A 25,509-nucleotide genomic window follows, 5' to 3' on the forward strand; every position below is an offset into this window, starting at 1 on the left:
TAAGACGCACCCTGATTTTCACCCTCTTTTTTGAGGGAAAAAGGTACATCTTATACTCTGAGAAATACGGTATATTGATTGCAATAGAATTCATGTTCAAAGATCATGCTTCTCACTGTTTGGGTTTATGGCTTGATTATGATTTCTGCATGGCAAGAGGCTTTCCTTGGAAGCAAGGAATGATAAGCAGTTAAATTGTTTCCTAGCAGTAAATAAAATTGTACTGACCTTCTCTTTGGTCATATCTAGCAGACCAATGGAATATCTTTCGCAGTTTAAATGTTGTCGAACAGTGTACATGGCTTTGTGAAACTGTCGTTCGATATCTGTAAGTTCTTCAAATACTTTGTTGGCTGACCATAAAAGTATCTATTAAAGAGAAGGCAGGGTGGGATTGGGGGAAAGTATTTTAATACGTGGCTGATGAGAGATAGAAAAAAACATGATGATGCCTGTTCAAACATTTACGACATTTGTGATATTATCTGGTGAAGCCTATGACATAATAGGTTGTTTGGAACTAACATAGGTGTTCTGTCTCCCCCCCCCTTCACGGCTCTTAACAAACGCAGGCAGGCAATAGCAGTTAGACTTATATACCGCTTCATAGGGCTTTCAGCCCTCTCTAAGCGGTTTACAGAGTCAGCATATCACCCCCCACAGTCTGGGTCCTCATTTCACCCACCTCGGAAGGATGGAAGGCTGAGTCAACCTTGAGCTGGTGAGATTTGAACAGCCGAACTGCAGAACTGCAGTCAGCTGAAGTAGCCTGCAGTGCTGCATTTAACCACTGCGCCACCTCGACTCTTCAACTTAAAAGGAAGTCTTTCTTTATCAGTTCTCAGTTCAAACTGGCTTCGAGCCCAAAAAGAACATAAATACAAGTCTCCGACAAGAATGCAAAACAAAAACTCTTACAAGCACTGCACTTCTTCCACAGTCTCCACGGATCAGGTTTACATGAAACACCAAAGCACTTATCCAAGTGTAACAAGCATAAATCACGATTAATAATCAAGCAATGTCATACCAAACAAGGAACACACGAAGGAACGTTGATTCCTGCGACTAGGGCGTGGCAGCACCCGTCCTTTTATCTCCAAACTTCCTCCCACAAGCCCCAGCTGCATACTGAATCTTGTATCCCGAAAAAACTCTCAGCAGAACTGCTGAGTCACAACACATAGGTACAAATATAGGCAATGTCAGCCTCCTGTAACATACCCCCCAGTGCCCAATAAGATCGCACAGGGTGGGCCTCCTCCGGGTACCATCGACTGCACAATGTCGTCTGGTGGCTCCTCGGAAGAGGGCCTTCTCTGTAGCTGCCCCAGCCCTCTGGAACGAACTGCCCCCTGAAATCCGGACCCTCCCTACTCTCTCGGCCTTCCGTAAGTCTGTTAAGACCTGGCTGTTCCGGCAGGCCTGGGGCTGTTGATCTTGACCTTCAGCCCCGTTAAGATTGAGTGTATGTTGTGTCCTGTTTTAATTTGTTCTGTCTTATATTTTAAATTTTTAATATCTTCTTTTTTAAACTGTCTTTTGTGTAAGCCGCCCGGAGTCCTCCGGGATTTGGGCGGCATACAAATCTATTAAAATTGACAAATTGACAAAATTAACAGGTCCTCTTGACAAGAAAAAAAGATAACACCAAACTATCCATACAAAATAATCACATTTCATTGGCTATTAAAATAGATAGCAATCATTTACCTGGCTCTTTCTAAGTTCAATGTTATACAGGTACGTAACATGGCAATGTTTCACAGCAAGTGAAAGAAACCGAATGTATTTATTAAAGATCTGCAAAAAAAATAAAAGAGGACAAATTATTACAACAAGTTATTGGACGCTATCGGCATTTTCTCCACCTTGGTAACTTCGAAATATGTCAACTTCAATTCCCAGAATTCCCTAGTCAACCTGGCTGGGAGTTTCAGTCCATACATTTTTGTCAAAGCTGAGACTAAAATTTAAGCAATTACAATTCCATGAGAACGAGATAGGTGACAAATAAACTGTGTGTGAGGTCATTTAAGGTGGTTCTGACAGGTGTCGTCGGCATCTTCATATCCGGTCACATGGGCGGGAAGCCACTCCCATCCGGTCACATGGGCGGCAAGCCACTCCCACAAAGGAGGCCACACCCACAGAGTAGGTTCGAACAATTTTTGAAACCCACCACTGATGTAGAAAGAAACATTTCTATCTTGAAAAGTATTGAACAATGGCTGGCTGATGTCATAAATCATCACTTGCCACCAATATTGGTGTCCATAGTGAAATCAAAGTTAAAGATGGCAGCCATGATAGCTGGATTAAAGCCCCTTTCTTGTTTATCTGCATCACATGCCCAACAGGACTTGAATCACACGGTTAAAGACTTCCTCTTAACGTTTGGATCAAGGGTGGGTTCCAGATTCTTTTACTGCTAGTTCCCTCAGAGATGCGCTTCGGGCGTGTGCATGCTTCGCACAATAGTTTAAAAATTGCTTCTGGTCATGTGCAGAAGCAAAAAACAAGATGGCGGAGCCTATGGCGCTGCTAATAGATCCAGTTTGAATGTGCGGCCGGCCAAGTTACTACCTATTATGTCAGACTGGTCTGAACCGTTAAGAACCCACCTCTGGTTTGGATATTCCCCTGTTCCCTTTGCAGTCACTTGCGTTAGGCACGTGGCATCTACTGTGAATACTTTTAGATGAACTATACCGTGTTTCCCCGAAAATAAGACAGGGTCTTATTTTCTTTTGACCCCCGAAATAAACGCTTGGCCTTATTTTCAGGAAGGTCTTATTATATTTAAGAGCCGAGGTGGCGCAATGGTTAGAGTGCTGTACTGCAGGCCACTTCAGCTGACTGTTATCTTCAGCTCGGCGGTTCAAATCTCACCGGCTCAAAGGTTGACTCAGCCTTCCATCCTTCCGAGGTGGGTAAAATGAGGACCCGGATTGTTGTTGGGGGCAATATGCTGACTCTGTAAACCGCTTAGAGAGGGCTGAAAGCCCTATGAAGCGGTATATAAGTCTAACTGCTATTGCTATTGCTATATTTGAGGTGCAGGAGGCAGTGAGTTTAGTCATCTAATGGCTGCTGCTACATTGCAATATTTTTGGGGAAAGTCTTATTTTGGGGGGAGGGCTTATTTTAGCGCATGTGCTCAAAACCCTGATTGGGCTCATTATCTGGGGAGGTCTTATTTTCAGGGAAACAGGGTAGTACCACTTTCTGCTTAGAGGTTCTCCTCTGATGTGCATAAGAAATCCATGGAGCGAGCCCATGTTAGGCTTCAACAACCCTAAAATGTAAGATGATGTCAAGCTGCTCACCGAAAGATTAAGGAAAACCGTGTATTTTCTGGAAAAAGCAATCCATACTTACATCTTCGTCCTCTTTAGTGAACTCAGAGGCATTTTGTTTATTAAGTGCCATGAAAACGGCGAGAACTTCCTTGTTTTGCAAAATGGGAATGGTGAGCATATTGTTGGTCGTATAACCAGTTTGCTTATCCACAAAGTCGGAGAAGTGGTTATTCTGAAACAAACAGGAACAGTTAATTTATTTTTCACGTGCGAGTGAGGATAACCCTGAGGACATATTTCATCTGCAAAGAACTGAATTGTTACTGCTTGCCTCTAATACCCCTGAGAGATAAGCCTCATTTATCCGTTAACACGGAGAAGTGTAATGAGAGAATGGCACAGTTATATAATGACATCTGCAAGAGGGATATAGGGAGGTGTTCTGGCCCCCACTTAGCCTGTTCCAAAACTAAAGTCACACAAAGCTGGCCAAAAGAAAGCCTTTATCAGTCTCAGCTCACGCTGTCTGCGAGCCCAAAAATAAACATAAATAAAGTCTCTGGCAAAAAAGGTTACGCAGCAGAATGCAAAAACAAAGAGCTCTTACAGCAACACCAGGTTTACAAAAAGAAAGCAAATCACTTCTCCAAGTGCCTCTTCGAATCAGGGTTACCGAAAGCAAATCACTTATCCAAGTGCCTCTCACAATTAAACCACGACCGATGAACGACGAACCACGAACGAACGAATGAACCTTGACTTCTGCAACCAGGGCGTGGCACCATCAGTCCTTTTATCTCCAGAAGACGACACTAACGAGCCCCAGCTGCATTGTTATTCCTTGCTCCCGACTCAACTCACAGCAAACGTCTGCTGAGTCACAACAGGAGGCAAGTGATGAAACACGCAAATTGTATTGTGTGAAGTATGTGGATGACACAGCAGTGGTGAGTCTTATCCGAGATGACAATGAAGATGCTTATAGGGAAGAGGTGAAGGCTCAGTGCTGAAATAAAAGTAACCTGGTCCTAAATTAATAATAATATTAATAATAATTAATAAAACAAAAGAGACCGTTGTAGATTTTAGAAAGAGCTGGCGTACCCCACTCAGTATCAAAGATGTAACTGTAGCGGTGGTCAACAGTATTAAGTATCTTGGGGTGCACATAATTAACAACCTGAACTGGTCTCCAGATGTCATCCTTCTGCATTTCCTGCGTCGGATAAGGAGAGCACATCTTTCTCCTTCTGTCCTGGCAACTTTGTTTTACAGAGGCACAATTGAGAGCATTTTGACAAACTGCATCACTGTTTGGTTTGCGGGCAGCAGTGCTTCATATAGAAAGTCCATACAGAGAGAAGTGAGGACAGCCGAGAAGTTTATGGCAAGCTCACTCCCCTTTATTCAGGATACTGCTTATAAGCGCTAGGTGCTTAGAGCTCAAAGCATCATTAGAGACCCCCTACACACACACTTTATGCTCTATTTCTGTTGCTCCCCTCTGGGAGGAAGTTTCGAAGTATTTCTAGCAGGACTATCAGAGTCTGTAACAGGTTTCTTCCCTATGCCATCTGTCCGGTAAACTCGCAAGATTCGTGTATACATCCGAACTATAGCAATAGCAGTTAGACTTATATACCGCTTCATAGGGCTTTCAGCCCTCTCTAAGCGGTTTACAGAGTCAGCATATATCGCCCCCAACAACAATCCGGGTCCTCATTTCACCCACCTCGGAAGGATGGAAGGCTGAGTCAACCTTGAGCCGGTGAGATTTGAACAGCCGAACTGCAGAACTGCAGTCAGCTGAAGTAGCCTGCAGTGCTGCATTTAACCACTGCGCCACCTCGGCTCCAACACACTAGATTGTGTTGTTTCTCTGTGTCATATAATATATGTGTGTATATACATAATTTTGTATTTATTTATTTGTTTATTTATTTAGCTTGTCATGTTCATGTAGAGCCGAGGTGGCGCAGTGGGTAGGGTGCAGTACTACAGCCACTTCAGCTGACTGTTAGCTGCAGTTTGGCGGTTCAAATCTCACCGGCTCAGGGTTGACTCAGCCTTCCATCCTTCCGAGGTGGGTAAAATGAGGACCCGGATTGTTGTTGGGGGCAATATGCTGACTCTGTAAACCGCTTAGAGAGGGCTGAAAGCCCTATGAAGCGGTATATAAGTCTAACTCCTATTGCTATTGCTAGTGTAAAATTAGAGGTGGCGACCTTTAAGAGTTGTATGCAATGAAATTTTAATTTTTAATGTATGCCAATTAATGTACGTTCAAAGTGACAATAAAGTTATTCTATTGTCTTGTCTTCTATTCTTGCAACAAAAGCTCTGTCATGTACATGCCATATTTGCAGGTGGTATCGCAACCCAAGCGTGAAAGGGATGCTCTCCTAATGTGACAGCCTCTTTCGTCATTTTTGCAGGGTACCCTAATTAGTTCCAGTCCAGGTTTTCTCCAAATGTCTTCCAAATGATAACTTCGCTTTGGATTTGAAAGCAAAGAAATAAATCGAATTACCCAGGTATGCTCACTTAGTGCATTCCAACAATGTGTCTTCTCCTAAAATCACACTGCAGGTGTGTAAGGCAGTTGCTACATGATCCCTCCAGAGCCGGGATCATGTAGCGGAGGTGGCGCAGTGGTTAGAGTGCAGCACTGCAGGCTACTTCAGCTGACTGCTAGTTCTGCAGTTCGGCTGTTCAAATCTCACCGGCTCAGGGTTGACTCAGCCTTCCATCCTTCCGAGGTGGGTGAAATGAGGACCCGGATTGTTGTTGGGGGCAATATCCTGACTCTGTAAACTGCTTAGAGAGGGCCGAAAGCCCTATGAAGCGGTGTATAAGTCTAACTGCTATTGCTATTGCTATTATTGTTCTTTTCGCCCTTTACAGAGTCATCTGAATCAGATTCATACTACCTAGGATTAGTAAATATCATGCATGTATATTTTTCTTCATTCATGAGTCACAGGGTTGGGTTCCTGCCAGTTCTAAACTCTTCTGTAGAAGAGGTTCCACAAATCTAATGTGCCGTTTAGAACCGGTTCCAGCTCCCTCCTACTGCCCGTCCGCACCATGCTTGCCCCGCCCGCTGCTCACTGATTAGTTGACTCACCAATCGCCCACCTCTAAGGGTCCTATCAAAACCTTAAAGTCTTAAAGCTGTCAAGTTTGAACATCCCTGGGGTTTTTTCTAAAGGGTTAGGGTCTTGTAACTCGACTGCTTTAAGACTTGCACACTTCAATGCCAGAGTTAACTGAACCAACACGACTGGAGGAGGAATTCTGGGAGTTGAAGTCCACAAGTCTTAAAGCTGTCAAATCTGAACACCCCTGGGAGCTTTTTTCCCTAAAGGGTTAGGGGTGCGAGGATCTTGTAACTCGACAGCTTTAAGACTTGCGTGCTTCAAATGCCAGAGTTCCTGAGCCAACATGACTGGAGGAGGAATTCTGGGAGTTGAAGTCCACAAGTCTTAAAGCTGTCAAGTCTGAACACCCCTGGGAGCTTTTTTTCCTAAAGGGTTAGGGGTGCGAGGGTCTTGTAACTCGACAGCTTTAAGACTTGCGTGCTTCAAATGCCAGAGTTCCTGAGCCAACATTTTGGTTGCTAAGCAAGCGCGTTGTTAAGTGAGCTTCACCACATTTTACAAGTTGGCCACGCCCACCCAGTCACATGACTACCAAGCCACTCCCACTCGGTCACATGGCTGGCAAGTCACTCCCATCCAGTCACATGGCCAGCAAGCCATTCCCACAAAGCAGGCCACATCTACAGAAGAAGTTCTAAAAAATTTTGATACCCACTACTGATGAGTAGATATCCTTGTCCACCCAGATTCAATCAATGCAGCTCATTTGTTACATCAAATGTAATGAAGTTTTGTGCATCAGCAGAGAAGATACATCAAATCTTGATTGGTCAATAACCCGTTTTTGTCACTACAATTCATTGACATTTTATATATTATTGCTTTGTTGATATTAAAAATTTTAGGTACTTTTACTTCGTTGTAATTGTGGAAGTTATCACATGCAATATAATGTTAATGTTTACATTCTAATTGTGTATAGGCTGCTACACCCTGGATCTCACTTATAGATGTCAATTGGGGTTGTTTTACAAATGAATGTTAACTCTGTCTTAAATTTTATTTTGTTTATTATCTGCGCTGGTCTTTGGCGACAATAAATTGAAAATTGAAATCGATCCCAAGGAAAGATGCAGCTACTAAGAGTTGCAAATGGGGCCCACCCAAACACTCTGCCCCCCACACCCTCTTCATTACATCAGCTGTTACATTCAGATCAGTGGTGGGTTTCAAAAACTTTTTGAACCTACTCTGTGGGTGTGGCCTCCTTTGTGGGAGTGGCTTGCCGGCCATGTGACCTGGTGGGAGTGGCTTGCCGGCCATGTGTTTTCTCTCTTTCTCTTTCTCTTTCTCTTTCTCTTTCTCTTTCTCTTTCTCTTTCTCTTTCTCTTTCTCTTTCTCTTTCTCTTTCTCTTTCTCTCTCTCTCTCTCTCTCTCTCTCTCTCCCTCCCTCCCAGGCAGTTCAGTTTTGGTGTGCAACACTCTGAACTCTTGACGCATCAATAAAGCTGTTTCTCTCGTCCCTTCGTGGTCTCGAGTCCTGGTCTTTCGTAAGTAGATTGCTAAACCAAACCGCAATCTGCTGCTACAAAGCCACTTCAAGATCCCCCACCCCAGTTCCATGAGACCTTCCCCACTCCGAGGCTGGATAAAAAAGCCAGATCTTCTGGGAAATGAGGAATGAGGCTGATCTCCCTTCAGGGTTGAGAAGGTTCCATGAGACAACAGAGAGGTTTCCCCTCCTTGGTCCTTGTCGGAGCTGATGGGACAATACTTTGTCTTGTAATTGGGAAGATATAATCCTTCAAATAACCTGGCCCCATGCCATGAAGAGCTTGAATTGGACCCAGAAGCAGACTGACAACTAGGCTGACAACTAGAATGTCCAGAATGCAGCCGCGAGAGCGATATTCGGTGTACCGAGATACACCCATATTACACCTATCCTCCGCGAGCTCCACTGGCTGCCAATTGTTCTCCGGACGCAATTCAAGGTGTTGGTTATTACCTTTAAAGCCCTACATGGCTCAGGATCAGTGTATTTGCGAGACCGCCTACTGCCACATACCTCCCAACGGCCGATAAGATCCCACAGGGTGGGCCTCCTTAGGACGCCGTCAGCCAGACAGTGTTGGCTGGCGGGGCCTTGGAGGAGAGCCTTCTCTGTGGCTGCTCCGACCCTGTGGAATCAGCTGCCCCCAGAGGTCTGGACCTCACCCACCCTCATGGCCTTCAGAAAAGCTGTTAAGACCTGGCTGTTCCGGCAGGCCTGGGGCTGTTGACCTTATTATGTAGGGTCCAGCCCCGATCAGAACGTATGCGTGTTGGGGAATTTTAATCTTTATTTTTATTTTGTTTGTTTTTCTTTTCTTGTTCTGTGTAAGCCGCCCGTAGTCCTCCGGGATTGGGTGGCCTATAAATCTAATAAATTAATTTAAATTAAATTAACTAATGCATCTTGCGGAGCTGAGACATAACATGTGCTGTTTTAGCACAAGTAACTGCCCATCCTACTGTTTTTTGCACCAGCTGAAGCTTCCAGTTAATCTTTAAGGGCAGCCCTGTGTAAAGCGCATTTCTGTAATCCAATCAGGAGGTGACTAGGGCATTAGTAACTGTGAGCAGAGATCCACGATCCAGGAATGGGTGGAACTGGTACGCAATGCAAAGTTGTGCAAAGGCCTTTCTAAGCGCCAAGACGGCCATCTGCAGTCCTGAGTCTAGGAGGCCCACAGATTGTGCACTGGGTCTGTGATACTTCACCCCACGGTGACAGACAAGGTCACCCAACAGCTTCACATAAATGTTGAATAAGGTTTAAGGTTCATTGGATGTATATGCCGCCCTTCTCCCAAGGACTCAGGGCAGCGTACAACATAAAAGAAAACACCTATTACAAAAATTAAAAGGGACATTAAATAAAGTATCCAAAAAAACCCAATTGATATTTACAATAAAATTTTAAAAATTAAATTAAAATTAACAACCAAATTAATCCTGTATTTTATTCTATTCAGGCCAGGCTGGCTTGCTGGAAAAGCCAACTTTTTAGGGTGCGTCGGAAGGACCAGAGGTCGTGGATTATACGAAGCTCCGGGGGCAGCTCATTCCAGAGGGAAGGGGCTCCCACAGAGAAGGCTCTCCCCCTGGGGGTCTCTAGCCGACACTGTCTGCCCGATGGCACCCTGAGGAGGCCAACTCTGTGGGATCGCACTGGACGATGGGAAGCTACCGGTGGCAGTAGGTGGTTTCACAGGTACCCTGGGCCTAAGCCATGGAGCACTTTAAAGATCATAATTAGTACCTTGAATCGCACCCAGAAGACAACCGGCAACCAGTGCAGGCCGCCTAAAAGGGGTGTAACATGGGAGCACCTAGGTGCCCCCATGATAACCCGTGCAGCCACATTCTGGACCAGATGAAGCCTCCGGGTGCTCTTCAAGGGCAGCCCCATGTAGAGAGCGTTACAGTAGTCCAGGCAAGAAAGGACAAGGGCATGAGTGACTGTGTACAGAGCATCCCGATCTAGAAAGGGGCGCAACTGATGTACCAGGCGAACCTGATAAAAGGCCCCCCTGGTCACGGCCGTCAGGTGTTCTTCTAAACTAAGCCGCGTATCCAGGAGGACTCCCAGATTGCGGGCCCTCTCTGAGGGGGGTAAAGTTTCTCCCCCTATCATCAAAGATGGAACAAGATGCACAAATCGGAGTGACGGAAACCACAGCCACTCAGTCTTGGAGGGATTGAACTTGAGCCTGTTCCTCCCCATCCAGATCCGCACAGCGTCCAGGCATCAGGACATCACATTGAGGGCATCGTTTGGGTGGTTTGGGGTAGAGATGAAAAGTTGGGTATCATCAGCATATTGATGATACCGTACCCCAAAACCATGGATGATCTCTCCCAGCGGTTTCATATACATGTTGAACAGGAGGGGTGAGAGAACTGACCCCTGGGGCACCCCATAAGTGACGCACCTCGGGGTCGATCCCTGTCCTCCAGTCAACATGAACTGCGACCGATCCGACAGGTAGGAGGAGAACCACCGCAAAACAGTGCCCCCCACTCCCAAACCACCAAGTTGTTGCAGTAGGATACCATGGTTGATGGTATCGAAAGCCGCTGAGAGGTCTAATAGGACCAGGACAGAGGAGCAGCCCCTGTCCTGGGCCCACCAGAGATCATCAACCAATGCAACCAATGCCGTCTCCATGCTGTACCCAGGCCTGAAATCCGACTGAAACAGATCCAGGTAGGCAGCTTCATCCAGGTACTGAGGAATCTGACTTGCTAGCACACTCTCGACAACCTTCGCTACAAAGCGAAGATTGGAGACCGGGCGATAGTTGGCTAAAGAAGCTGGGTCCAGGGAAGGCGTCTTAAGGAGGGGCCTCACCACCACCTCCTTCAAGGCGGTGGGAAGAACCCTTCTCTCAATGAAGTGTTGGTAATCGCCTGGAGCCAGCCTCGTGTCACCTCCTGGGAAGCCGAAACAAACCAAGAGGGACACGGGTCCAGCACACAAGTGGCAGCACCATAATCCTGTCCATGCTCTCGGGGGTCACAGGGTCCAACTCATCCCAGATAGTCTCCACAAGATTCATCCCCGTCGACTCGCCCGAATCTACCCAGTCAGAGTCCAAGCCTGTCCGAATCGGAGTGATTTTATAAGAGCAGGGAATAAGAGCAGGGACTCTGCATCATCTCACATATTTGGTTCTCGGACAGGATCTCTCCTCCTTAAATACACCCCAACTGGATCCAACAACAACACAGTGCCACCTACCCACAATCCCCTGAGACAATCAAGAAGGATGCTATGTTACGCGCTCTACATGGGGCTACCCTTGAAAAGCGTTCGGAGACTGCAGCTAGTCCAGAATGGGGCCGCGCGAGCGATATTGGGTGCACCGAGGTACACCCACATTACACCTGTCCTCCGCGAGCTGCACTGGCTACCAATTGGTCTCCAGACGCAATTCAAGGTGTTGGTTATTACCTTTAAAGCCCTACATGGCTTAGGGCCAGCGTACCTTCGTGACCGCCTACTGCCACATACCTCCCAGCGGCCAGTGAGATCCCACAGGGTGGGCCTCCTTCAGATGCTGTCAGCCAGACAATGTCGGCTGGCGGCTCCCCGGAGGAGGGCCTTCTCTGTGGCTGCTCTGACCCTTTGGAATGAGCTACCCCCAGAGATCCGGACCTCACCCACTCTCATGGCTTTCAGGAAAGCTGTAAAAACCTGGCTATTCTGGCAGGCCTGGGGCTGTTGACCTCACTGTTGAGGTCCAGCACCGATCAGATCGAGTGCATGTGTGGTGATTTTAAATGTGTGGCGCAGTGGTTAGGGTGCAGTACTGCAGGCCACTTCAGCTGACTGTTATCTGCAGTTCAGCGGTTCAAATCTCACCGGCTCAAGGTTGACTCAGCCTTCCATCCTTCCGAGGTGGGTGAAATGAGGACCCGGATTGTTGTTGGGGGCGATATGCTGACTCTGTAAACCACTTAGAGTGGGCTGAAAGCCTATGAAGCGGTATATAAGTCTAACTGCTATTGCTATTGCTATTTGTTATTATTTCTTTTTTTTTCCTCTTTGCTTTGTAAGCCGCCCGGAGTCCTTCGGGATTGGGCGGCCTATAAATTTTATAAATAAATAAATAGATAGATAGATAGATAGATAGATAGATAGATAGATAGATAGATAGATAGATAAATGCCCAGCATAGTGGAACCCAGTGATGACTTCCTTAGGAGAGGGCAAACCAAGTCAACCAAAGGTAAAGGAACAACTGTCATTCAAGTCAGAGTTCACCACTAGGGAGTCCACTCGTGTGACAACCCACCGGCTGCTCTAACAAGCCAGGAGGTGCATGCATATACAAAACAGTCCCAAGAACCCTGTCAATTTCCTCAGGCCCAAGAGGTTCAAAATAATCACAAATAACAAGGCAAGGCTCCTCTCCAGGCATCTTCTCTGGACCCACAACAAGGCTGGAGTCCACAAAAATTAAGCAACTTTGTCCAATAGACGCTGAACAAATTACCCTGCACATCTCTGCCAGTGTGACCCGACAAAAGCGCGCATGACAAAAGTGCGCCGACAAAACCGCATCGCTAAAACCGTGACATAATCAACGCGGCGACAACAGCGCGGCGACAACAGCGCGGCGACAGAAGGGCGATTTAAGGTAAGGGTTAGGGTTAGGGTTAGGGTTAGGGTTAGGTTTAGGGTTAGGTTTATGGTTAGGTTTAGGGTTAGATTTAGGGTTAGGGTTAGGTTTAGGGTTAGGTTTAGGGTTAGATTTAGGGTTAGGGTTAGGTTTAGGGTTAGGTTTATGGTTAGGTTTAGGGTTAGATTTAGGGTTAGGGTTAGGTTTAGGGTTAGGGTTAGGGTTACGTTTAGGGTTAGGGTTAGCGTTAGCGTTACATTTAGTGTTAGGTTTAGGGTTAGGTTTAGGTTTAGGTTTACAGTGCGCTTCTGTCGCCGTGCTGTTGTCGGCGCGATTCAGCACTCATTCTTCGGCGCGGTTTAGAACTCACGGTTTTGTCACGGCGGTTTAGTCAGGCACGGTTTTGTCCTTCGCCCTTTTGTCGGTGAACCCTCTGCAAGAAGTTATCTGAGCCCATCCTTCCCCACATGACACGTTCCCCATAAACAAGGCCAGAGGATGCATCCACAGTCCATGGATGCAAAAAGCATGCAGAAGCCTTGATGCTTTGCTACCCTTAACATCACAAGGTAGGCCTTAATAGCAGCTCTAACCCATGTTTGGTCAAGTTCAGCCTTTGTTGAGCACCAGTGTTACTCTAGGTATCTCTTCTCGTCTTTCCATCTCCCTCAGCTCATCCATGAACCCGCAGGTGGCGGGATCCACAAGAGGGGAGAAATTGCATGGGTGCGATTTCCAGAGGTGGGTTGCTCCCGGTTGGGCCTGGTTCAGCCGAACCGGTAGTGGCAGCTGCGGGAGGCTCCGCCTACCTGCCTGGATGCTTCTGCGCATGCACGAGCATGAGCGAACGGATAGTAAACCAGTTAGCAACCCACCACTGGAGCGATCCCGTCAAAAGCCTTGGCAGCCCCCCTATTCCAGGTGGCAACCAAGGCCTCAGGTGCACTGTGTAGCAACTAGCACAGGGTGTCAAACTCAGGGTCCATGAGAGAGAGAGAGAGAGAGAGAGGGAGGGCGGGCAGGAGGAAAAGAGAGAGAGAGAGGGAGAGAGAGGGAGGGAGGGAGAGAAGTATTGTTGACAACATCAGGAAGAAGGAGTATGAGAAACTGGAGAAGTACCATGGCCTGAAAGAAGCACTAAAGAGGATGTGGACAATAAAAGTGGTCCCAGTGGTGACTCTAAAGTAGGAGAGTCTCTCCCAACAGATCCAGGAGCAAATCAGATCTCTGCGTCCAGAAGACTGCAGTGCTAAAAAATAGCTAAGATATTGCGCAGAAGTCTCAAACTTCCATTTCCATTTCCATTTCCATTTATTGAATTTATAGACCGCCCAATCCCGGAGGACTCCGGGTGGCTTACAGGAACAAGAAATATTAAAAAGGATTAAAACAAATAAGACACAACAAATTAAAAGAAACACAACATGCACCCAGTCTAAGCGGGGCTGGACCTCAATCCAGAGGTCAACAGCCCCAGGCCTGCCGGAAAAGCCAGGTTTTGATAGCTTTACGGAAGGCCATGAGAGTGGGTAGGGTCCGGATCTCTGGGGGTAGCTCATTCCATAGGGTCGGATCGGCAACAGAGAAGGCCCTACTCCGAGGCGTCGCCAGCCGGCATTGTCCAGCTGATGGCACCTGGAGAAGGCCCATCCTGTGCGATCTTATCGGTCTTAGGGAGGTATGCGGCAGAAGACGGTCTCGTAGATATCCGGATCCTAAGCCATGTAGGGCTTTAAAGGTGATAACCAGCTTCCCACACTTTGGTAGAAGGCCTGAGACCGAGGAAGACACATGCCACCTATAGAGATTATGTAATCAGAGATTAGTTGTTTCCCTCCTACTGACTAATAGGAACACCAGAGAACATCATCCAATCAATGTTTTTTCTCCAAGCTACCCATTGGTTTTAGAATATGTCCTCTCCCCCTACTTCCAGAAAAAGTGGGGACGGAGTTAAATGCCTGGTGCCCCTGCTGTATTTTTAATAGTTAATACAAGTAGTCCTCAATTTACAACAGTACATTCAGGGACCGTTCAAGGTTACAACGGCACTGAAAAAAGGGACTTATGCCCATTTTTCCGCACTTACGACTGTTGCCGCATCCCCAGGGTCGCGTGATTTACATTCGGCTGTCTGACAACTGACTCACATTTATGACGGTTGCACCGTCCCTGTGTCACGTGATCATCTTTTGCAACCTTCTGCCAAGCAGAGTCGGGGGGGGGGGGAACCAGGTTTCAATTAACAACCATGTTACTGATTTTACAACTGCAGTTATTCACTTGACAAATGCAGCAAGAAATGTTGTAAAATGGGGCAAAATTCACTTAGCAAACTTTTCACTTAGCAACATAAACTTTGGGCTCATAAGTTGAGGACTACCTGTAGCGTAATCATCGTGGATACAAGAAAAATATGAAAATGCTCTGTGCGTAACCAAAAAAACACATCTTTCTTTGAAATGGATGCATATGAATTACACAGAGATTCTTTTTTTTAAAAAGCCTAAAAGTTATTTCAACCAAGCAGTTCTTAATAAAATTTATTTCCAATGATGATGCTGATTAAGAGCGTATATTTTCAGAATTCCCTTATGTGAACGAGAGAGCGTTGACTGACGAATGAAATAGGACATTATTGGTATGAATAGTGGTGGTATCAAAATTATAACAAAATCATAATAGTGAAACAATTCAGAAGTGCAGGATTATTCCAACAGGGAGGGAATCATATCAAAAGGAAGAGATCAGTAATTGGGTGCTAATATTGAATTTAAAAATGTCTGAAAAATTACATTCAAAATCTGTATTCAGGGCTGGATATTCAGACAGAGGTGATACTATAATAGCTTACATTAGTTACTAACTCTTGTTAGAATCAAACAATCCAACTCTTCACACCTACTTCAAGAGATACACACTTTCTGTAGAAGAATATGCAAAATGCAATCAAAATACATAGGAAATGCCTCCAAAGTGATGTTCTTTAAATTAGAAGATATAGAAACAGAATAGAAAAATCTCCCTGTATCAATGAAAAATTACGTGCAACTGCTTTTTAAGACAAAAAATATATATAAAAATAGTAGGCTGCATCAAATTGACAGATTAATTCTATCGAGGATTAGTTTTAGGTATAAAAGGGTCAGATTGATTGTGAGTTTATAAGTGGTATGAAGTGCATCCATAAGAAGGGAGGGAAAAGGAAAGGAAAAGATGTCAGGATGTAAAATTCTACAATAAATTTCTTCCAAATTTATTGCAGATTTACAGTACAAAAATCAAAACCACTGCATTCATTTTGGCTGCCTCTCAGGATGATTCCCAGAAAGCAGATCATATTCTAGATCCTTGTTTAATGTTTCTTATTTATTTCACTCTGTTTCCCCAAGAGAAAATTCTTAATGAATTATGCCCCGGTTCAGAAATAATATCAGGAAACATAACCACACAGGCAAGAATTAGATTAATTGAGCCATAAGCCTATTGGGATTCAATCAATCTTTATTATGGTCACAGACTAGAAGTGGTTCCATGGTGGTTTGTTTTAGTCAAATATTCTCTCTGCAGCACAAAAATCAAACCCAGGTGCTACCTGGGAAATATCAAGCGATATTTGATGCATTGCCTGTTGCTATCAACAAGGGAGCTTGGTGGATAATCCTTTCAATTCATAAAGTAGATTACAGGAGCATAAACCAAGGAGATCAAGAACAATCTTACCTCATTGGACTTAAGATGGTACTTCTAATATTCATGATCTAGGGAATTCCCTCAAACTAAAATAGGGAGACCATCTCAAATGATTTAAAAAAAAATCCAACATCTCTGTGTGTTATTTAATTAAATACTAATTTCAGTCCAGTTTGAAGTAAGGAGGAACACTAATTAGGAGTTTAGATCTCAACAATCTCAGATACGGATTTGCTTTAGAAATAACAGTCCTTCTTCTGTCTCTAGTTTAAATAATGCTCTAAAACAATCTCAGCATCTAAGATGCTGAAGAATATGAATTGTTAAATAGTTTCCTATGTGGGGAAAAAATATATATTTACGTTCTGCCAGCCATTTCAGAGACTTGGCACATTTAAGAAGTCTCCGTAGTTCTATAGCCCCCTAATTTCTTTTTTAAAAAATGTCTTTTTACACAAGTCCGGAATATAAAATGACGTTATCAATTCTCCAAACTCAAAAGAAACTCCTACTCACCTTCTTTACATCTGGAACATTAAATGATTTCTTGGTATGAGCAGTCCAGCCTACTATCCCGATGTCCAGAGGAAAAACGATCTCTTTATCCGGGTGCACCAAATTGTCTTCATAACTGGAAGTAGGGGTGACATCGAAGAGCCTGCTCCCTAACTCTGGGGTCCCATTACGGGAACGGCAGATAAACATGCTACACCTGTCGGCTGCTATTAACTGTGCCAACCTCTGCAGGACTTTATGTGAGATCTTTTCCATGGCAGCTTCGTCGTCCTGGATTTCGGATAGCAACTCCAAAAGTATCTCACATTCTTCTACCTTGGTCATCTCCTGGAAGGAGATTCCTTCCTTCAAATTCTCGGTGTTGACTCTGAAGAGGTTCGTTAATGCTTCCGGGCGAAGTCTTTTATCGTAAAACTCCTTGGCAAATTGCGGGTTGTTGTCCAAATATTTTTCAACATCTTCCTTGTTGATCTCACCCATCCTGCTTGGCTTCTCTTTGGCAGGTTGTTGTTGTTGCTTGTTGTTGTTGTTATTGTTGTTGTTTTACTCTTGCATCCCCACCAAAACCCAGCAAAAGTCTGATTTTGCTTCTAATAGGAAAAGGGCATGTTGTTCATTATATCTCCAGCAACTGTAGACTCCAGATTTGTTCTGAGGGCTTTCCAACCTTCTAAAACCCTTGAAGTATGACAGCAGTCCAGTAGCTTATGCCTTCTTAACTGAAGGATCCAGTGACTGCTAATTAAAGAGATGTCAGGACACTAAATCCTTCAGCACTCTTAATTTGCCTATTCTAAATCAGACATTTAGCGTGATAAACCAATCTCGCTGTTGCTACATCACGCACAGTGTAGAAAACATACCTATAAGGCTGTACGTGTATATTTTCCCTGGCTTTCGCGTGCTCTTTCTTGTCATTAATTTCCCCGCGGAGGATTTGCAAAGGCAATCTTTTGCTTCCTGGAGATCTGCATTCACATGTGTTGACCCTTTTCAGTGTAAATGATTCATCGATCTCGGATAGATAAAGCAAGCTAGGATGCTTTTAAAGGATTGATGCTGCTTTCTTCGTGGAAGAACGTATGTAGGGCTAAAAAGCATAGCACGGAATTCATATACCAAATAAGAGAGCCAGTTTGTATAATGGTTAGGCTACAAGGTGGAAGGTCCTGAGTTCTAGTTCCACCTTGGGTAGGAAGCCAGCTAGATGTCCTTGTGCCAGTCCCCCTCTCTTAACCCTGGGAAGAAAACAAACCATTTTTGAAAAACTTTGGCAAAAGAACTGCAGGAAGCAGTGCAGTCAGGAATCAATGCCGGTGTTTTCACAGTAGACTGTTGTGGCCCGGCAGGAGCCGTTGGAGCTGCCACCAGACTCCGACAGCGAGGGGCCCAATGAGTCGGCCCTGGAGGATGTGGAGGACCCTGGACAGGGTTCTGACTCCAAGCAGGGTGCAGAGAGATTGGTTGGCCACCAGGTGGCGCCTGAGCCTTGGATCCATGGGGAGGAGACAAGAGTGAGTGATCCAGAAACCACCTGTGAGTTGTTCCAGGATGCACGCCGTCGAAGGGCTACTCGGTGTCAAGAACAACTACGTAATTACAGGAGGTAATTACACTCAGCTGATGGTCATTAAGCTCCTCTCCCAGACAATAAAAGAGACTGCTTGTGCCACACCCTAGTCAACGTTAGGGACTAATGAGAAACAAACTTGGCAGGCTGGATTGCTGCCAGAGTTTGTTTGCATTGCTGCCAAGGTTTGTAGGACTTGCTGCCAGAGTGCTTATCTCTTTGTTGATTTGGCTTTCAGCCACCGAGAGTCTGGACTTATTAAAAAACATTCTCATTTACGTTTGTCTCGGCTTTCGTTCCTGGACGGAGGAGAGGGGTCAGAACAGTAGACTATTAAAAAGTATTAAAACAGTGAACCTTCAGTACTTGTAATTCTTTCACAGGAGAAAACAGACTAAGCAAAATGGCTGGATACACTGGATTGTTCAACTCTTTTCTTTCCCTTGTTTCTATTCCATTTGGTGATCAGCGTTCAGTTATGAGTTTTGGTAGAAAAGAAACCGAAAGACCAAGGAGAAAGAACTGGACTGTTGGATTGGTGAAACATTAGACGTTAAAAATAATAATAACAATCACAGGATGAGCCCCTTTTTTGTTTGTGTGTTAACAAGTTCACTGAAATTTCATTTCACTTCAATTTTCACTGAAACCTAAGTTTAATTAATTAATTAATTAATTAATTAATTTGTTTATCTATTTATTTATTTATTTCTACGATTTATAGGCCGCCCAATCCCGGAGGACTCCGGGGGGCTTACAGCGAAGGGGGGGAAAAAGTAATAAAAAATGAAAATAAAAACAGGTTAAAATCAACACACATCCATTCGTTACGATCGGGGCTGGACCTCAACAATGAGGTCAACAGCCCCAGGCCTGCCGGAATAGCCAGGTTTTAACAGCTTTCCTGAAGGCCATGAGAGTGGGTAGGGTCCGGATCTCTGGGGGTAGCTCGTTCCAAAGGGTCGGAGCAGCCACAGAGAAGGCTCTCCTCCGGGGAGCCGCCAGCCGACATTGTCTGGCTGACGGCATCTGAAGGAGGCCCAATCTGTGGGATCTCACCGGCCGCTGGTGTCAGCACTCCTCCATTGAATAATTAGGAAAGAAAACCACGAGACTCCATTGATAGAAATCAAGTGTACTTTTACTAATTATAAATGATCAGAAGCATAGCAAAGCGAAGACTGATTATTTAGGCGCGAAAGCAAATGATATATAGAATAACCCATTCCCCACCCCCCTGGCATCCCAGTTACAGTCCAATCATAATTCTCCCAAGTGTCAGGTGTGAGATAACTTCGAAAGGCATCACCAAGATGGAATGTCGGTGCCGTTGGCCTTGGCGGGAAACCTCCTCCGCATGCGCATTAAGACAGGCAGCAGAAACTCTAGAACCTTCCTCCAGCACAATTAATAATCCCCTCCCAAATACCATGCCCCCCCCTCCCCGTTTCAATGGCAGCCGAAGCAGCAGCAAAGCAGAGGCTGACAGCTGGGAGGAATGTGGAATGTCTCTTTTCTCCTTTGTTTTCACAGTAGGCTATTAAAACTATCAAAACAGTGAACCTTCAGTGCTTGTCATTCTTTCACAGGAGAAAACAAATGAAAGTTTTAAATCCAGGTGAAATTGGCTAAGAGCTCTGTTGATTTTCACTTTCTAACACATGGGACAGGAAGGAGAATGCAGTAAAACATGTTTGGTTTTGTTGTGGCTTGTGACCATGCCACTGATGAAACACATCACAGGGGATGTGCCAAGTAGAAGCGTCAGCAGACGAGGGCTGACGTAAAGGCTTATCAGTGAAAGCCTCGTGTCCTCAAAGACCCATACATGAAAAGAAATGGAATCGGTAGTTGCCTTCCCAGAATAGCGGGAAGGTTAAAGAGCAGAATCCCAGGCTATCCCCGAGGGTCAAAACACAGGAAGGGGCTGAAATCTGGAAAGAGGTTTTTTAAGCTGACTTCATTTCCAGCCTATTTACGCAAGGGAGTCAAAAGCTGCTTAAGGCCACGGTGGAAAAAGCCTTAAGAGTTGTGCATGTTTGCGGAGATCTAAGTCTCTTAGAATTTAATAAAACCAATTTCAAATATGTGTTTGTTTATTTTCATGCACAGCTGTACAGCCTTTTGCCCAAGACAACGCGTGTTTATTCAACTCTCAGGGTAGGAGAGTTAAGGAAACATCTTCACACTTCTGTATTTTTCATTTTTCAGCCAAACCACCACCACCCAAAATAAGAAAACAAATCTTTGCAATCTATTAAAAAAGGGTAAATTATCCATAAATTACAGCAATGAAAATTACAAATTTCATTGCATACATAAATTACATATCCATAAATTACAGCAAGGAAAATTACAAATTTCATTGCATACATGATGTGCAATGACAATAAAGTCTATACTACTATACTAAAATAAATAACCAGATTAAGTGAATATCAGTAGTGAAGAATGATTTTATTAACATGGTATAATAAGAGGAATAATAGCAGTTCATTCTCGTTTTCCCCCCGATCTGTTTATTCAGTTAATTCCAAAAAGCTCCAAAAAGCACGTTTGCCAAAATAATCATCTTCCAAATGTGTCCCTTTATCTCTTCATAACTTTCTTACTAAAAATAATAATAATGATAGCAGTTTATTCTTAAGCAGAAGGTGGAGATTTATATGTTTGATTCTGTTTTCATGTGAGACTTTTAGGCACAATTCCTCACCACCAACCACCATCATCATGATTAAATTTGAATTTTTTAAAAAAGTGATGAACTAAATAGATTTTGTTCTGATTTTTCAGGCAATTTTGGCACAGCCAAAGCTTGTTATTTTAATACGTAAGTTACTTTTTGCTTTTGATGTTTGCGGTTACTATAGCAAATGCAACTATTTATGGAATGATTCTTAGTGATGCCTCGGCCCTGAGCTTCTGTAGTACGTGGATAGTCTAAGAAGGATAAAAGATGATTATTCAAATAGCTTCAAGTGCCAGGGAAATGCCAAAGGTATTTATGAGATTCTACTTGCTCATCCAGTATTTACATTTAAATACTGTAACCATAGCGATAGCAACTCGTTCTCCTACTTATCCCCAATGGCTAAGGTTTTTTTTTAAAAAAAAGAAAGACAAAAAACCCTGTTTTTTTTTTTCATGTTATCAGTTCAACCTTTGACAAGATATTTAAGGTTAATTTGATCAACCGAGAAGGGCTGAATGTTTCATTCACTGCTTTTTCAGCATCCAGCAAGTTTGAAAAGGAAAAGTTTCTTAACGTTTCCTTTTGCATTTTATGCTGTATGGATGCTTATATTTTGAACAAGGAAAAGGTCCAGTTTTTTTAAGGAATGATATCAATCCAGATCCATTGAAAAAGGATCTTTGATTACCATTTAAAAGCTGATCAACTAGATCAACTTCAAATATAATTTTATTTCTGATAAAATTTGCAGTGACTGTCAGTTTTTGCCAGATGGCAATACTTAGGTAGGAAAATTTGAAATTGTGGCATAAACTCCATAGTTTAGTGGAATTATGGTGCTGTATCATATGGGTTTTTAAAAAATAAAAACCCATATGATACAGTTTTTTTAAGGAATGATATCAATCCAGAGCATTGAAAAAGGATCTTTGATTACCATTTAAAAGCTGATCAACTAGATCAACTTCAAATATAATTTTATTTCTGATAAAATTTGCAGTGACTGTCAGTTTTTGACAGATGGCAATACTTAGGTAGGAAAATTTGAAATTGTGGCATAAACTCCATAGTTTAGTGGAATTATGGTGCTATATCATATGGGTTTTTTAAAAATAAAGCAGTGAGAAAATTTCCATAGTTAAACACATAGTTAAATTGCCTTTTAATGACTACAGACCCGATATACAGTCCTTGCTTCATGGTGATAATTAGGGCTAGAATTTATGTCATTACAATCATGCGTCAGGGTGCAGGAATGGATGAAACTTCAAGGACCAATTATAAGGAAAAGCTGTCATAATTTTGAATGAACAAAGTTTAAGTTTAAGTTTAATAAACTTATATGCCGCCCAATCCCGAAGGACTCCGGGCGGCTTACATAAAAGACAATTTAAGAAGTACTAAAAGTTTAAAAAGTAGAAGACAAAATAGGTTAAAACACAACACACACTCAACCGTGGTGGGGCTGGACCTCATTCAAGAGGTCAACAGCCCCAGGCCTGCCAGAAAAGCCAGGTCTTAATAGACTTTTTGAAGGCCGTGAGAGTGGGGAGGGTCCGGATCTCTGGGGGTAGATTGTTCCATAGGGCCGGAGCAGCTACAGAGAAGGCCCTCCCCCGAGGAGCCGCCAAACGACATTGTCAAGTTGACGGCACCCGGAGAAGATCCACCCTGTGAGATCTTATTGGATGCTGGGAGGTATGTGGCAGGAGACGGTCCTGTAGATATCCAGGCCTTAAGCCATGTAGGGCTTTAAAGGTTCAGAGACCGATCGGGAGCCAGTGCAGCTCGCGGAGGATAGGTGTAACATGGGTGTATCTAGGTACACCCAATATCGCTCGCGCAGCTGCATTCTAATCAAAGTGATTGTTAACCAATGGCTATCTGTATAAAACCCCACATATCAGAAGTCAAGTTGCTTCTGTAAGAAGTTTTCTCCTGTAGAAGAAGAAAAAAATAGCTTTGGACTTTATACATGGTCCTTCACTCCATCTGAAAACTAATGGTTCACTTGGTGGTGAGCTTAATATGATTTCCTTCATGTTGAGTGAGCATACAGTTTGAACACAACCACTGAGAACACTCAATAATAGCTAAAATGGCTTAAAATGAGGAATGCGTAAAGACACGTTGGCTTGCTCGAGAAACCGTGGTTAAAACAAATCATGGCATCGCCTGCCGAATAAGTCAATCATAAAGAGTTCTGACATGTTTCTCAAGTAATTAAATGGGCTTTCCTCTTGATTCTGATACTGTTTTTTAAACTTATTTGATTTGACTAATTCATAATTTAATAAACTTATATGCCGTCCAATCCCGTAGGACTAAAAATATTGATCCGAGCAACAATGTGTTTCCTCTCCAGGTCCAGAGTTTAGGCTTTTTAATGAAAGAAAGAGGAATTGATTAACTATAGAATCTGGATATTTTTCTTTCCAACATTGTTACTGGAATTGTCATTCCATGGAAATATGGGGCCTCGTCTAGTCTCAGCTTTCTGTGCGCTGTTCAGCTGAGGCTACCTCTTTAAAAAATATTTAACAGGCTCTTTTAAATGATTACGGACATGTTGAAACTTCAGAATAAATATTGACTGTGAGGAAATGCCAATGGTTTGAAAAGGAAGGGGGAAAAAACCACCTTTTTATATAATAATGAAAGAAACCTATCAACAAGACAGGGAAGGGGGTGTGTGGAAAATTCTAAAGACTTTGATTTGCTGATCTCGGTTACCACCTTCTATATTTGACACTTGATATTTTAATATCCTTCTTGTTGACTAAAACCCAAATCAGTATTCTGAATGCACCTCGATAACAATGGATGCCATCTTGAAAGTGCGGCATATGAAGAGCTGGTAACATTCAGGGCCGGATTTCCCTATAGGCTAACTAGGCTTCAGCCTAGGGCCTCAAGATCAAGAGGGGCCTCCATTCAAATTGTTAGCAAAATTAAAATTACACTATTCTAAAAACAGTGAACACTAAAACACTGAACCGAAAACAAGGAGAAATTCTATGCATATGACTAATAAACAAACATAAAAATGTATTGGTTAAGATCGTTCCAGTGCCGCGGCAGTTGGTGAGCCCGCCCACGTTCCCGGCACCGGCGGTCGGGCGAGAGACGCGGCTGCTCCCAGTAGCCGCCCCGTTGAAGCGGAGCCCACCAGCGGCCAGGCAGGTGAGGGCGAGGGGGCCGAGCCGGGCAGCTGAGCGCAGCAGGGGAGGCGGCTGGCCTCGCTGCCTTTGCCGCAGAGCAGAGCCGCCCTCCGTCGGGAGGCCAGCTCTATATATTGATATATATTGATATATATCACAGTAATGATGTATTTTATTGTCTCTCATGTAATTTACAAACTTAAAAATGGGAGGTGAAAGGGCCTCATAAGTGGAATAGCCTAGGGCCTCTTTTCATCTAAATCCGGCCCTGGTAACATGGCATTCATCTCATACCGTATGTAATAAAATCTTCACGGAACGATATCATTCATTGTAAACACTTAGGGGTCTTTTTTGTATGTGTTATCATATGTTTTAAGGGCTGCTGCTGGACGACCTCTCAGATGACTGGAGGTAACCTCAGTATATCAAATTAGGAAAGATTCGTACACAATCAGGTGCAATGACTGTTGTTTTGTTCAAAAAAGAGACCTCATTTGTTCTTAAGCGAGCCCTTCCTTACTGACCTCAACATTTTACTTGCCATAGGAAGAGGTATGTGTAAGAGGCATTAGGCAAAGGTAAAGGTTTAGGTTTAGGTTTATTTAGCTTGTATGCCGCCCTACTCCCGAGAGACTCAGGGCGACTAACAATAAGAAAGGGAAGGGGGTACAAAAATAAAAACAACAATTAAAAATTCAGCAACAGTCGTAACATCGGATGGGACTGGATAATTCAACAGCCCCAGGCCTGCCGGAACAGCCAGGTCTTAGTGGCTTTGCGGAAGGCCGGGAGGGTAGTAAGGGTCCGGATCTCAACGGGGAGATCGTTCCATAGGGCCGGAGCAGCCACAGAGAAGGCTCTCCCCCAGGGAGTTGCCAGCCGACATTGACCGGCAGATGGAATCCGGAGGAGGCCTAGTGTGTGGGATCTAATAGGTCGTTGGGAGGTGAATGGCAGGAGGCGGTCTCTCAGGTAACCAGGTCCGATACCATGTAGGGCTTTAAAAGTAACGACTAGCACCTTGAAGCGTGTCCGGAGACCAACGGGAAGCCAGTGCAGCTCAGGTTCCCCTCGCACATATGTGCTATTCGTTTCTGGTTTTAGGGGGTGGTTCTCATCTCCGTTTCTAAGCCGAAGAGCCAACGCTGTCCGAACACGTCTCCGTGGTCTTGTGACCGGCATGGCTAAATGGCAAAGGCGCACAGAACATGTTACCTTCCCACCAAGGTGGTTCCTATTTTTCTACTTGTATATTTACATACTTTTGAACTGCTAGGTTGGAAGAAGCTGGGACAAGTAGC

General features: G+C 44.1%; 1 protein-coding gene across 1 annotated transcript in view; it reads right to left on the bottom strand.

The window, feature by feature from the left end:
- Positions 1-17,262, bottom strand: part of PDE6C (phosphodiesterase 6C) — a 47,536-nt gene extending 30,274 nt beyond the window's left edge. Inside the window, exons 1-4 of the mRNA XM_032231971.1 lie at positions 16,783-17,262; positions 3,382-3,534; positions 1,714-1,803; positions 229-369 (exon numbers count right to left, since the gene is read on the bottom strand). Coding sequence (XP_032087862.1) covers positions 229-369; positions 1,714-1,803; positions 3,382-3,534; positions 16,783-17,262 — 864 coding nt within the window. The remainder of the gene's footprint in view (positions 1-228; positions 370-1,713; positions 1,804-3,381; positions 3,535-16,782) is intronic.
- Between the last annotated feature and the right edge of the window lie 8,247 nt (positions 17,263-25,509).

The sequence above is a fragment of the Thamnophis elegans genome, chromosome 15 (genome assembly GCF_009769535.1).
Source record: "Thamnophis elegans isolate rThaEle1 chromosome 15, rThaEle1.pri, whole genome shotgun sequence".
NCBI lineage: Eukaryota > Metazoa > Chordata > Lepidosauria > Squamata > Colubridae > Thamnophis > Thamnophis elegans.